The 15,716-nt window shown below is 37.7% G+C and overlaps 1 protein-coding gene across 3 annotated transcripts in view; it reads left to right on the top strand.

The window, feature by feature from the left end:
* The window catches only part of GCH1 (GTP cyclohydrolase 1), a 45,800-nt gene extending 36,513 nt beyond the window's left edge, over nucleotides 1–9,287 (top strand). Inside the window, exons 4-6 of one of the 3 annotated variants that reach the window (XM_025870010.2) lie at nucleotides 7,040–7,071; nucleotides 7,969–8,053; nucleotides 8,995–9,287. In XM_025870010.2, the coding sequence (XP_025725795.1) occupies nucleotides 7,040–7,071; nucleotides 7,969–8,053; nucleotides 8,995–9,121 (244 nt within the window). In that variant the 3' untranslated portion in view covers nucleotides 9,122–9,287. Of the gene's footprint in view, nucleotides 1–7,039; nucleotides 7,072–7,968; nucleotides 8,058–8,994 lie in introns of those variants that run through there. The other 2 variants (XM_073895244.1, XM_073895243.1) reach the window with 2 other exon arrangements.
* The last annotated feature ends 6,429 nt before the right edge of the window (nucleotides 9,288–15,716 follow it).

Below are 15,716 nucleotides of genomic sequence, written 5' to 3'. Positions count from 1 at the left end.
AAAATATCATTTTTCCACAAAGGAGTTTTAAAACTTTTATGTAGTCATAAACTCATGTTTTTGGGCTATTTTTATGGCCTTACTTTTATATTTAACTCTTTGCTCCATCTGGAATGTATTTTGGTGCAAGGAGTGAGAAAGAATCCGTCCATTGCCGTTTTATGCTCACTGACCTCCTGCAGCACCCCCATTTCCCTCCTGTTACCATGCTGCCTTCTTCCATCCTTGCTGCCACTCTCTGTTGGGCCTTTCTTATGTTCTTTATGCATTCTAAAACTCTGGACTCCTCCTTGTCTCTAATCTCTCAGTGTCTTTAAATCTGCTCTCATACACTGCTAGGATGTACTTTCTAAAGTGTGGATTTGATGATGCTGCTCCTTTGTAGCTCCCCATAGCTTTTAAGATAAAGTTCAGACTCCTTACTTTAGCTAAAAAGTCCCATTGTGATCCACCTCCACCTCCTGCTGCTTTTTGCTCTTTGCTCTAACCATAGTTGAGAATTTGCAGCCTGGTGACAAGTCAAGTTATATGAAGACATCAAAAATACTGTTAAGATTTGCAAGGGTTAAATTATACCATCCACTTGCAAAGGAGCTACCTTATTACTTTCCTAGTTGCCAGAGGAGGAAAAAGAGGAGAAAAAGCATAATGCAACACAGGGAAGAGAGGACCTAGCATAGATTTTATAAGACCAATAAGTGGGCAATTCAGATAAGATGTCTACTGGGTTAAATCCAGTACCTAATTATGTCCCCTTTATTAAAAAAAATTATAAAAGTTAAAAATAAAAAGGAAAATTTATCAAAGGAGACAAGGTTGGCCTTGAGGAAGTTTGTATAATAAAAGTGGTCATGAATCTTTTTTTTATTTTTTGGTCAAATTGGTTCAAAACAGAAAACAGGAACTGGACTAAATGCATAGAGAAACTGACAAACCTGAAAGAAGTGAGTGGAACACTAATTACCTCTCAGTGTTGGTCACACACTCTACTGACTGAGCCAGCCAGGTGCCCCCCAAAACCATTTAAAACTAGGAAAAACTAAACAGAATAAAAAAGGGATGGGCAAAAATTTATACAAAGCAGAGTAATAGGATTTTGGCCAAAAGGCAAGCTTTAACTTAAAAAAAAAAAAGAACAGGCTATTGTATAACAAGAATACTAGAAATTAATACAAAATTATTTAAAAATGAGCTTTTTGGAAGTTAAAGTTCTTTTAAATTCCTTTGATATGATAGACAATCATATCAAATAACCCTAATAAATTCAGTTAAGGGATACAAATTAATATACAATAGTTGTGTTTCTACACATTAAGAACAAACTGTCAGAGAAATTAAGAAAACAATCCTATTTACAATTGCACCAATACCTAGGAATAAATTTTACCAAACAGGGGAAAGATCTGTACACTGAAAACTATAAGACATTAATGAGAGAAATTGAAGAAGATACAAATAGATATCTCATGTTCTTGGATTAGAAGAATTAATATTAAATGTCCATACTACCTAAAAGAAATCTATAGATTCAATGCAATCCCTCTCAAAATTTCAATGGTGTTTTTCACAGAAATAGAAAAAACAATCCTAAAATTTGTACAGAACCACAAAGGACCCCGAATAGTCAAAGCCATCCTGAGAAAAACCAAAAAAGCTGGAGACTTCACACTTTCTAATTTCAAACTAAATTACAATGCTGTAATAATCAAAACAGAATGGCATTGTCATATAAATAGATACATAGACCGATGGAATGGAATAGAGAGCTCAGAAATAAACCCATGCATATATGGCCAATTAATTTATGACAAGGAAAGAATAGGGGATGGATAGTATCTTCAATAAATGGTTTTTTGGGGCACCTGGCTGGCTTAGTCAGTAGAGCATGTGACTAAGCTGATGTAGTTGACTCTTTGGTTCATGAGTTTGGGCCCCACATTCGGTGTAGAGATTACTAAAAAATAAACTTGGGGCACCTGGGTGGCTCAGTTGGTTAAGCGTCTGCCTTCAGCTCAGGTCATGATCCCAGGGTCCTGGGATAGAGCCTTGTGTAGGGCTCCCTGCTCAGTGGGGAGCCTGCTCCTCCCTCTGCCTGCCACTCTCTCTGCTTGTGCACTTGCTCACTCACTCTCAAATAAATAAAATTAAAAATAAATAAAAAAACTGGACTCCCTTCTTATACTATACACAAAAATCAACTTAAAAAGGGATTGAATATAAGACCTGAAACCATAAAACTAGAAGAAAACATAGGGGTAAGCTCCTTGACATTAGTCTTTGCGATGATTTGACACCAAACATAAAAGCAACAAAATAAAAAATAAGTGAGACTACATCAGACTAAAATGCCTCTTCATAACAAAGGAAACCATCAACAAAATGAAAAGGCAACCTACAGAAGGAAGAAAATATTTGCAAGTCACCTATCTGGTAAGGGGTTAATGTGCAAATATATAAAGAACTCGTACAACTCAATAGCAAAGCATCAATCCAATTAAAAAATAGGCAGAGGAACTGAATAGACATTTTTCCAAAGAAGATATACAGATGCCCAACAGATACACGAAAAGGTGCTCAATTTCATTAATTGCATTAGGGAAATGCAAATCAAAACCACAACGAGATATCACCACACAACTATTAGAATGGCTACAGTACTATAAAAAAGACGATGTAAGTTCTGGTGAGGCTGTGGAAAAGGAACCCTCGTACACTGTTGGTAGGAATGTAAATTGGTGCAGCCTCTATGGAAAACAGTATGGAGATTCCTCAAAAAATTAAAAATAGCACTAGCATATGATCCAGCAATCCTAATTTTGGGTATATATCCAGAGGAAGTGAAGATAGGATATTAAAGAAATAGCTCTACTCCAATGTTCATTGTTCTCACTGGGGGGAAAAAAGATAAATATGTGAGGTGATGGGTGTATTAATTAACTAGATGGGGGATTTTTTTCCCCCAGTGTATACATATGTTAGATCACCATGTACACGTTATCTTTACGATCTTTGTCAATTATACTTCAGTAAAGCTGAAATTTTAAAAAAAAACCTGTGCTTTGGAGATAAATTTATAGCCACAAATGCTTTCATTATTAAATAAGAAACCCAACAAATAAACTAAACATTCAATATTTTTTTAAAGAAAAAGCAAGCTTAATAGGACAAATAGGAAAGAAGAAAAATAAAATGATTAAATTAGAAAATTTAAAAAATAGAAAACATAAATCCAAAAGATCATATACCATAGATTGCTTAGCAGTCTGATTGAGAGGAGAAATACACCTAGAAATGAGAGGCTATGTAACCAGAAATATGCTTTAGAAACTTTAAATCTTTATGAATAAGTTTAAAAAGATGGAGAGAGAAGGGAATGAACCAAGAGTTGGAAAACCAGGATAAATTAGTAACCATTGGAAAAAGTCAAATTAATGTTGGGAGTGGGGTGGGAGGGAAGGGGGTGGATGATCAATTTAATAGACAACCTCCAAGTAACCACTAATTCCAGTGTTGTATAAATTATTCAAGAGCATGGAAAAACCTGAAAATTTGGGGCAATTAATTTGATGAAGCTGCCTATCCCTGACAAAAGTCTGATAAAACTAGCATTTAAAAAGGTGATAGACTAATCCCATTTATGAATATAGTTGAAAAATCCTAAATATTAACTCCTACTTTAACAGGCTCAAGTACTGTTTCCATCATGACCCAGGGAGATTTATTCCAAGAATACAGAAATGGCTTAGATTAAAATTACGAACTACTGATTCTGGGACTATGGTAAACTAGATGGTAATGATATCCCTCCTAGTATTGCTTACTAAGATAGAATATGTATGAACGTTTCAAACATTGGGGTGAGATCCCCAAACATCCAGTGAGAATTCACAAGAATTAGCCAGCACTGGAGTCAAAGGCAGGGTTCTGCCCTCCTATTCCACCCCAAATTGGGAGAGATATTACCTGTTAGCTTTGTTCTGGGGAGAGCAGGAAAAAGAACACATAGCCATGTATTCACAAGGGTTTAGGCTCAGAATTCACGTCACCATGTATGGACCTCAGAAAACCCAGGGCAATAATTAAAAACATTGCCAACGAGGTAGCCTTTTAGCACCTAGCAGAAACAAGTGCTCATTCTCTGATGCACTTTTATTTTGGCTTCAGAGAATTCTCACAAATGATATTCCAAGGAGCATGAATTCACCAAAAGTAAAAGAAAAGCCACCGTGAGAGTCAGCTGAAACAAATGGCCAAAGAGGGCAGAGGCTGGAGCTAACAGATACAGAACATACAACACATATGTTAGAAAATAAGAGTCCTGAGGGACGCCTGGGGGCCTCTTGATTTCAGCTCAGGTCATGATCTCAGGATCGTGAGATCGAACCCCATGTCTGGCTCCACACTCAGTGGGGAGTCTGCTTGGGATTCTCCCTCCCCCCACCTCTCTCTCTCTCTCTCTCTCTCTCTCTCTCTCTCTTTAAAAATAAATAAATAAATCTTTAAAAAAGGGAATACAGAAAGTTTGGCAAAGGAATAAACTTTTAGAATTAGATTAGGGGAAAAAAAGGACCAAATAAAATGTCTTGAAAAAAAGTGAAAATTGGATTTGAAGCCCAATACAGTCACATTCCTGGGTGGCCCAGTCAGTTAAGCATCGGACTCTTGATTTCAGCTCAGGTCATGATCTCAGGGTCTTGGGATCAAGCCCTGCGTCCAGCTCCACACTCAGTGGGGAATCTGCTTGAGGATTCTCTCTCTCCTCCCTTTGCCTCCTCCCCGGCTCATGTGCTCTCTCTCTCTCTCTCTCTCTCTCAAATAAATAAATACAAATAAATAATACAAATAAATACAAAAAGATCGATAGATAGCAGCTTAGACACAGCCAAAAATAGTGAACTGGAAGAAAGGTCTGAAGCAATTGCATTCAGAGCTAGGTGGAAAATATGGGTGAGAATATAAGAGATGTGGAAGACTGAGGAGGTCAAATCCTTAATTGAAATTCCTGGGGGTAACAGAGGCCATGGGGTAGGTGCAATATTAGAGAAGGTGATGGCTGAAAACATTTCTGAAGCACATGCAAAAAAATCAGTCTTTAGATTTAGGAACCCGAATGAATCCCAGACAGCACAAAAAAATTAAATCCCCACCTGGACACAACACAGAAAATCTCAGAGTACACATAATGAAATATCATAAAAGCAGCTGCAGAGAAAACATTACCTACAAGGTAACAGCAATTAGACTGACGATTGTTTGCCAGTGGCAATATTAAAAGGCAGATGAGAGGCACCTGGGTGGCTCAGATGGTTAAGCGTCTGCCTTCGGCTCAGGTCATGATCCCACGCTTCTGGGATCGAGCCCCGCATCGGGCTCCCTACTCCGCAGGAAGCCCGCTTCTCCCTCTCCCACTCCCTCTGCTTGTGTTCCCTCTCTTGCTGTGTCTCTCTCTGTCAAATAAATAAGTTTTAAAAATCTTAAAAAAGGCAGATGAATATTAGTGTTAAATTAGAATTCTGTTTTCAACAAATACCTCTCAACACATTATCTTAAAGAGGGCAAAATAGTTGTTTTTTTTTAATTCAGGGAAGCTATATGATTATCTTTAATGCTAAGAAGACAGAAATTCAGCGCCTTCTGCTTACTTGAAAATGAAAACCGAATAAACCAGGAATAAGTTATAAACTCTCTGAGCATAGGGACCCTCTTCATCACCTAATCATATACGTAGAAGGCACTCAATAAAGATCTGCGTGAATGGCCTTCCTTTGGCCTGAGAGTGACTATTTACCAGCAACCAGCAGGTATCATCGATGATAGTAAAATGTTACAGGCATTCCTATTAAAGTATAGAACGAAATATGAGTGCCTAATATTGCCACTGTTGTCTAATGTTGTACCTGAAATTCTACTTGAGAGAAAGAAATGATGACTATGAGAAGGAAGACATTACTGATTTTTAAATCAATGGCATCTCTTATTCATACAACAGAAATTAATCACCTGGAAAGCTATGAGAAGTCATATTTAGAGATTTGACCTAGAAGAAATAAGGCATATTTCCTATCCAGGAGCTTGAACAGCATCCATCCTTCCTCAGGTTTTTGTTCAAAATCAAAAATATATAATGGTATTCATCCAATGGTATAAACCTACTAGAAACTTGAAGAAGAATCAGGTTGGCTCCTGCCTTCAGTTTCAGTGGTAAACAGGGCAGCATATTTTGGCTATAATGGGTATAAAGGAGCAACTTTTCAATTTTATCTGAGCATCGTAGTGGGGGGATGGGGGCGCGGGAAAGAGCCATAAAGTGCCTCCTAGGTGAAGTGATCCTTAAATTGAGTCCAAATTCATGACTAAAAGGCCACGTTTTAAAGAAAAGATCCTTAATGTGAATTGTTATCCTCAAATAGGTAATTCATGTGGCCATCTTTACATTTCACGACTAGAGTGAAAGATGTTGAAAGGGGAAAATCCGTCACTTGACAGATTGTGTTATAAGCCAAGATCAGGAGGCTTTTATTTTGGGGAGTTAAATCATACCGAGTGCTTGTATAGATGTAGCTTATAAAGAGATGTCTGAAGAAGTCTGTTCAGTTCTAATCTGATTATCCTAATAGGTTTAGTGGGTACAGTAGTTGACAATGGCCTGCTATTAATTAACAAATAGTCTTTTTATTTTTAACTTGAAGCTCTGATTAAACAATATGATTAATTAGAACACTTGAGACTTGGCCTAAAGTTGATGACTTCGGAGCTCTAAAATCATTGTGTTTTTCCTAAGTGAATATGCACATAACTCTCTCTCTCTCTTTGGGGACATAGGGAACTGCCACTCTGTGTCATGCTTGATGGTCTCCTCAGGACCCTCCCACTTCTCATTTCCATGTAGATTTTGTATCTTTCCTCCTCTTAGAAACATTAATCTCCTGCCCACACCCTACAATTGCTTCAATAAGGTCCTTTTGGTCTTTTGAGGAAGCCTTGCCAATTCCACTTCAAACAAATTTATGATTAACTAAAACAATTCTTTCTTTTCTAGGATTGTAGAAATCTATAGTAGACGATTACAAGGTAAACTTTTAAACTTTTATTTACAGAAAAACATTTTTTTCTTAAGGAAAAAGTATTTTTTGTTGTTCTCATTACACATGTAATACATATGACTTACCAAAGTCAAAACCTCATAGGAATATAACCTAGAAGAGGAAAGTCTGCAGTGTTTCAAGCCTCTGGAAGAAATCATTGTTGTATTTGCACATTCCTTCATATTTTGTGCATCTACCAACATTTTAAAATCAATTTATTATATTTTTAAATGGGCTCATATTGTATGTAATGGGCTTCACTTTTTTCCCCTATTTTTTTTCACTTAATAAATCAAACATTTTTTTCCCACATGCATGTAACTATCTTATTCATTTTGCTGGCTGTTTAGCATTCCATTGTACGATTGTGCTGGGGCTTGATTTAACCAATCCCTGCTCTAATAGGTATTTGAAAATTTTGTCAGTTTTCAAATAGATGCGATGCTGCAGTGAACACTCTTAATATGCTTTCAAAGACGAATTTTTTATTCAGCACAGAGACTGCATTGTTTAGGTTAGATTCTTGGTTTTCAGCTTTACATACAATTCAATAATTGGGTTTAGTGCCCTTGTTAATCCTGTCGCGAGCTATTTATTCATCTGCAGGGAGGTGCTTGTTATCAGTTGGTCTTCCTGCACGCCTAAGAGACAGTTGTCATTCTTACCCACTTCCTGCAGTGGTGCTGACCTGCAGGTGAGGGAATTGAACAGCTCTCTCCTGTGGGCGGCAGACAAAGCAAACTGGTAAAAGCTGGTGTGTCTTGGTTCTGAAGCCTCACAGAAGTCTGCTTTTTAAGATTTCAAATATTCTAAAGACAGTGAATATTCTAAAGACCGCTGTTTGTGTCAGACTCTTCAGCAGAGCTTCTTGTCACCCCCACAGTTCAAGAGCGGCTGACGAAACAAATTGCCATAGCAATCACAGAAGCCTTGCGGCCTGCTGGAGTTGGGGTGGTGGTTGAAGCAACGTAAGTCCATATTTGTCCTTAATGATGTCATCGTGGTGCACGGAAATGGTATTTAGTGCTGCTCTGTTTTTCCAGCACCAGGTGATGCCACATCATTGACACTGTCACGTTTTCTGTCTCTGACCTGAAGCTTTTTTTACCTCTTGCATTTACTGTGTGGCTGATACAGGAACCAGAGTACGGGAGACTGGTTTTGTTTTGTTTTCAGTGGGGTTGGTGGAGGTGTTGGGAGTCATCAGCCTAAGCGTGGTGATTTGTGCAACCAGTAGCATTTTATGTCTTCTCTTGATTTCTTCTTTGGCTCTTTGTTGCTCCAAGCAGACTTTTCCTAATATTTTGTCACACTTTTTAAAAAATGGAGCTAAAACTGGGTATAAAGGGCACCTGAAGAAACTTCTTTAAGTTAGAATGAATGATGAGAATTGCACACATCTTGTCCATTCTTCTGACATGGCATGAGCTCTGTGCTGTGCAGGTTGTCCAGCTTCACCAGGTTGCTTACGTGCCTTGGGATCACTGTTCCCTAGATTCTGCCTGGTGACACCAGCATACTTCAGTATTTCTCCAAATACCTAAGCTAATATTGTGCTGTTTGGGTCCTACAGACGGAGCAAGTGAGAATTCTGAATTTCTTTTTATCCAGAAGGTGTTTTTATTTCTGTGGACCCCTTGTATTATTTTCACCTAGGAAGAAAATTCCCTTGTTTCCCCTTCTGCTAGATGCATCAAAGATTCAGCCATTGCTAAGAATAAGAGCTATATGACTAAGAAACATAAATAAAAGTTTTAGGTCACATTTGTCTAAGAAGTGATCTTTGGATACAGTTGGTAGCTGTGAACTCAGTATAATCAGATTTAATTTTTTGGCCTGCTTTTGACTTTAAAAACCAAACCAGCAACTGTCTGTTTCTTTAAGCCACCTCTGTTGTTTTGTTTTGTAGACACATGTGTATGGTAATGCGAGGGGTACAGAAAATGAACAGCAAAACTGTGACCAGCACGATGTTGGGTGTGTTCCGGGAAGATCCAAAGACTCGGGAAGAGTTTCTAACTCTCATAAAGAGCTGAACTTCAGTGTGTGTCATGTGCTTTGAGGATCGTGCCACTGATAGCGTTGTTTGGTCTTAATTGTTTGTACATTCCATTTTCAATTGTTACAGATGTGAACTTTATCCTTGTCACTAATGGTGTTTAATAATTATTTATAGCAAATCAAATAAAAATAATTAACAAAGGGGTGAGCCCTCTACTTTCTTCTTGCCACCTTTTAGTGGTAACTTTCAAGGAAACTGCCCATAGTGTAAATTACATGCACAAAACCACTGCCATTTGGATAACCTTGAGGGTGCTGGGAAGGAAGAAAAATACAAGTATTTTGTTCAAATACTGTGGTTATTGGGTTCATAAGCATAGGAATGTTGGGAATGGGGAAAAACTATGGCCAATATACTGTCCCCCCCAGATGGTGTAGGGCGTAAAATAATTTTTGTACACTGTGCAGCATCGCTCTGCAAACTCAAAGTCCAACAGGTTTCACTTTAATCACATTTATTAAAAACTGCCAGTGCACTTTATTTTTTATAAATTTATTTTTTGACTATCCAGTTGTAACATTAGTCACCAAAGGCAGATGGTGGAATATCTATGTTTTTGATTTTGTGAGTTAAAAAGGCACATTTCTACTTTCTATTCGTTTTTAAATTCAAGTACAGGGAATTAGTTCCTGTTGTTTACAAGTGTATTCTCAGGTCAACACACAGGGATTTAGGCATTTAACTCTCTGTGCCTTGATGAGAATATCACACCACTTAGAGTGTAGATACCTTGGCCCTTTTTTAAAAGCCATTATTCTATGAGACTTAAGTATTCACCCTGCAAGTAACTAGTCCTCACTGTTTTACCTTTAGGAGTTTCTTGCAAGCTTACTTTGTGTATTCCTTGGAGATGCCTCAAAACTTTTTTTTTTATCTTAACAAATATTTTTCTAAGTATTTCCAGAAACTTTTGAGAATGTCCATCATTTTCAGGTCTGCAGAACCATAGCTTCTGTGAATAGGAAAGCATGCAGAATGAACTGTGGACTGCATTGTGAGTGATATCCAATGTTCAATGAAAGCCACATTATTGGTATCTGTGAAAATGCACTGTAATTTTCTGGAATTACTGGAAATTATTGGAAGCCCCCATACTGGTTCCTCTTGTGCTCCATATGGGTCTGGTCTTCAATATAACTGTTCAAGTGGTATACAGGTCTTCTTGTCCAGGAAGCTGTTGCCTTATTAATGACTCCTTAAAATTTCCTCCACTAGGGCAGTCTGGGCCAAATTAAAATAAACAACAAAAAAACCCAACTTCCCTGCAAAAACAAAACCACAGTCATTTCATGGAAAAGTCTCTTATTTAGTTGACATTGTGCTCTTCAAATTTATTCCATTACCTTAAGAAGAATTAACTATAGTGATTACTATAACCTTGAGAGTCCTGTCTCTGCCATTTTGATGTCATTTGCTTTATGATGGGACAAGATGGCAGAAGTGCTGTTTTTAAAAAAAAAAATTCTTCCCTACTTCTATTTCCTATATTTTTCTATATTTAGAGTTTCTGAAGTACAGTGGTAATTTATTTTGAGTTCCTTTTAAAATCTAATGTGATATAAACATTATCCTGCTTAATAGACATTTAGAAGTAGAATTAAACACTCATGTTTGGTATTTTAAAGTAAAAACAGATGTGACTTGGAGGACCAAAGAAATTCTTAGCTATAAATTCATCTTTCTGAGATCAATTGTATTCCTTTTTAATGAGTCTCTGTTCTAACATTGCCTGGAAGTGTTCTCATAAAGGTCTAATGTATCTACAGGCTGTTGTCTTATTGGTAAATGCAAAGTAATAACCTTGTCTGTTTTACTGTAGTCGGTAGTACTTTAAAATTACCTTTTCATATCCATGGCCTCGAGTCCATTTTGGGGATTTTTAAGAATTTGATGCATTTAGGTATACTGTTCAATTAAATTGTTTGAATTTAATGTGTGTGTATATCTATTCCTGAATTTGGTTCTATTGAAATTATTAAAGTGTTATAACTTAGTTTCTTGTGGAAGTAGTTTCTTTTTGAACCATTTTTATAACTGTACCAATAAATTAGATTATTTTAATTGTATTCTCTTTACCAAAGATACCCATCATCAGGGTTTCCCTGCGTCATCAAGCTATTAGAATATAAATCCCAGTGGCAGTACAAATTAACCTGGGGTTCTCTGTCTTCTTTTGGTATTTGGTTTGGGTAATACTGTCCTCACCCTCTGGCTGGTAAGGGAAGAGAAGGTCTGGGGTGAAAGCGAGGAATCTGAGTGGCCCTCATGTCCTTGCTGTCCTAAATCTAAGTTTGGGAAACTGCAGCCTTCTGAGAACTGGCACTGTTTCTGTGTGGGAGCTATTGGAGAAAGAAGAGCAGACTGGGGCAGGAAGCCAGGCAATGCAAGGAGTGGAAGAGAGTTTCCCTCCTTCTTCTAGGGAAGAGCCTGCCCTGGACAAAACTTCCAAGTAAGTGTGAAGGTTTTGCTGCCTCTTTTTTGTCCTGGTGACCTCATCATTCCCTCCTTTGCGGTGTTCTTCTCCCTATTTTCTGCTCTACCTAGGCAGAGGCCCCTGCCCTCACTGATGTCAGCATGCCCAGATGTTAGGGTCTGGAGTGGTGTGCTGCTCCTCGAAGGACTTTGTAGACTGTTGGGTAATGAATCTAGTCTCCCAAACTAGGAATGCTTATTGAATAAACATTCCTAAAAGCACAACTCACAAGTGTCAGTAAAACAATGAGCTGCTCAACTAAGTGGAAGAGCACTTGGAAACACCAAAGATGTTGAGCATGTCATCAACACAGAACACTTAAATTCACACTGAAGGGCCTGGGTTCTCTCGCTGATAGAAGAGGAAGTCTCAGTAGATGAGCTCAATGCCAAGTATAAGTACCAGATAGCCCCAACCCTCCAGAGGCATTTGCTTTATTTTAGTCTTTATTACAGAAAAAAAATATACCACAGTAGACAGTACATAATTGCATGACCCCCATGTACCCATCACCTGGCTTCAATAAGTCTCAACTCGTGACCATCTTTATTCTCCTGTACTTGCCATCCCTGCTGGATTATTTCAAAGCAAATTCCAGATATTATTTCACCCATAAAATATTTCAGATTAAAAGGAGAGGAATCACATAAAAAACCCATTCATTATCACACAAAAAATTAATGCTTTGTAATATCAAATATCCAGTCAGCATTCAGTTTTTCCCTATTGCCTCATAAATTTATTCATCACTTATTGGAATCAAGGTACAGATGAGATCCATACATTACAACTGGTTGATCTGGGTTTTTTTTTTTTATTGTGGTTTAAAAAAACCTCATAATATAGGGGCTCCTGGGTGGCAGAGTCAGTTAAGCACCCAACTCTTGGTTTTGGCTTAGGTCATGATGTCAGGGTCATGAGATAGAGCCCCCCAGTGGGCTCCACGCTCAGCGGGGAGTCTGCTTGAGATTTTCTCCCCCACTCTCTGCCCCTCCCCCCGCTGGTGTGCACTCTCTCTAAAATAAATAAACCTTAAAAAAACCCACAAAATTTACTATCCTAACCATTTTTAAGTGTACAGTTTGTAATAACTATATGTATATTGTTGCAGGACAGATCTCTAGAACTTTTTCATCTTGTAAAACTGAAACCTTATATCCATTGAACTCTTTTTCTCCCTCCTCCCAGCCCCTGGTAATCACCATTCTACTTTCTGTTTCTGAGTTTGATTACTTTAGAGTCCTCATATAAGTAGAATCATGCAGTATTTGTTTGTTTTTTTGTGACTGGTTTAATTTCACTTAGCATAATGTTCTCAAGACTCATCCATGTTGTAGCATATGACATAATTTTCTTCTTTTTATTTTTTATTTTTTTTAATTATTTATTTATTTGAGAGAGAGAATGAGAGAGAGAGAGAGAGAGAGAGAGAGCACGTGAGAGGGGGGAGAGTCAGAGGGAGAAGCAGACTCCCTGCCGAGCAGGGAGCCCGGTGCGGGACTAGATCCCGGGACTCCAGGATCATGACCTGAGCTGAAGGCAGTCGCTTAACCAACTGAGCCACCCAGGTGCCCCTGATTTTCTTCTTTTTAAAGGTTGAATAATATTCCACTGTATGTATATAGTACATTTAAAAAAAATTTATCAGTCTTTTGATGAGCATTTATATTGCTTCCATGTTTTGGCTATTGTGAATTATACTGCAATGAATATGGGAGTGCTAATTTATCTCCTCAGGAAACTGTTTTCAATTCTTTTGTATATATACCCAGAAGTAGGTTTACAGAATTTCTATATTCTCTCTATATGATAATTCCTCAAAACTTTTTGAGGAACCTCCATTCTGATTTCCACAGTGGCTCTACCATTTTACATTCCCACCAACAATGTACCAAGTGTTCCAATTCAACACATTTTTGCCAAAATTTGTTATTTTCCAATTTTTTTGGATTATAGCCATCCTAAGGGGCATGAAGTAATAGTTCATCGTGGTTTGGATTTGCATTTCCCTAATGATTCGTGATGTTGAGCATCTTTTCAAATGCATATAGACCATTTGTGTATCTTCTGAGGAGAAAGTCTATTCAAAGTCTTTTGCCCATTTTTTAATCAGGTTATTTTTGTTATTGAGTTGTGGGAGCTCTTTATAACCCCTTATCAAATAAATAGGTTGCAAAAATTTTCTCCCATCTTATAGATTGCCTTTTCACTCTGTTGATTGTTTCTTTTGCTGCACAGAAGTTAAGTTTGATGTAGTCCCGTTTGTCTATTTTTGCTTTTGTTGCCTATGCTTTTGGTGTCATATCCAAGAAATCATTGTCTGTTCCAATGTTGTGAAGATTTTCTTCTGTGCTTTTTTCTAGGAGTTTTGTAGTTTTAGTTTTTACATTTAGATCTTTAATCCATTTTTAGTTAATTTTTGCTTATGGTATAAGGTAAGGGTCCAACTTCATTCTTTTGCTTGTGGATGTCTGGTTTTCCCAACACCATCTGCTAAAGAGATTCTCTTTCCCCATTGAGTAGTGTTGGCACCTTTATCAAAAATCATTTGATCATATACATGTAGATTTATTTCTGGGCTATCTCTTCTGTTCCATTGGTCTATATGTCTTTATGCTAGAACTACACTATTTTGATTGTTGTAGCTTTGTAATATGTTTTGAAATCAGAAAGTATGAGGCCTCCAGCTTTGTTTTCCCTTCTCAGAATTGTTTTGACTATTCGGGGTCCTTTGAGATTCCATATGAATCTATTTTTTTTTTAAGATTATTTACTTATTTATTTGACGGAGAGAGACACAGCGAGAGAGGGAACCCAAGCAGGGGGAGTGGGAGAGGGAGAAGCAGGCCCCCCACCGGGCAGGGAGCCCAATGTGGGGCTCAATCCCAGGACCCTGGGACCAGGACCTGAGCCGAAGGCAGTCGCTTAACAACTGAGCCACCCAGGCGCCCCCATATGAATCTATTTCTGCAAAAAAGGCTGTTAGGATTGCATTGAATATAGATTGCTTTGGGTAGTATAAATATTTTAATAATATCAAGTCTTATAATCCATAAACATGAGATATTTTTCCATTTGTGTCTTTAATTTCTTCTTTCATCACTGTTTTATAGTTTTCACTGTACAAGTCTTTCCCTGTCTTGGTTAAGTTTATTCCTATGTATTTTATTTTATTTTTTAACAGACTTTATATATTAGAACGGTTTTACGTTCACAGTAAAATTGAGTGCAGAATACAGAGATTTCTCATATACCTCCTGCCCCACTCATGTGTGGACTCCCCAAATATCATCACCCCCCCATCACCAGAGTGGTGCATTTGTTACAATTGATGAACCTACATTGATTGACACATTGTAACCATCCAAAGTCCATAGTTTGTATTAGTTTCACTCTTGGTGTTGTACCTTCTGTTGGTTTGGACAATATAATAATACAGTATAATAATGTGTATCCACCATTACATTGTCATACAGAGTAGTTTTGCTGCCCTAAATATCATCTGTGCTCCATCTATTAATCATCTATTTTATTCTTTTTGATACTATTTTATTGTAAATAGAATTTTCTTAATTTCTTCTTTGGATTGTTCATTGGTTGATATGTTTCATAAGTCTGTTTAAAGTTGTAGATTCACCTCTTTCTCCCTTGCTTTCATACTTCCCTGACAATTTATTTGGTCATTTGCTTTTGGAGAAGCTCCATATGTACCCCACGAAATGTCAACAGCTGGGATGTCTGTGGCTGTCTGAATGAAGAGAAACTTCAGCTGAGCAGAGGGAAAGGGGTTGCTCTCTTCTACAACATTCCTTCATGCCCTTAAACTCCTATTCCCGAGATAGCCTGCTCTGCTCAAACTTCAACTTGGACACAGCTCTTTTTAGTTTTGTACCCTCCCAGGTAGGGAACAGAATTTATTCCTCTTTGGGGTGGGTTGGGCTGGGTTGTCTTCCCCTTCTGGATAGGCTTCAGTTTTAAACATCTACCACATGGTTTTCTTGGCTTCAGTGTGGTGGGTTCCTTGGCTGTCAAGATTTTGGTTAAGGTGGAAGGGTTATTATAGGACTGGAAATAGTGAATCCACCAAGACTTGACA

Source organism: Callorhinus ursinus, unplaced genomic scaffold, assembly GCF_003265705.2.
Source record: "Callorhinus ursinus isolate GAN/ISIS: 27379988/994484 unplaced genomic scaffold, GSC_fseal_2.0 scaffold8, whole genome shotgun sequence".
NCBI lineage: Eukaryota > Metazoa > Chordata > Mammalia > Carnivora > Otariidae > Callorhinus > Callorhinus ursinus.
The sequence above is the reverse complement of the archived record's forward strand: the minus strand, read 5'-3'. Positions and strand labels throughout refer to the sequence as shown.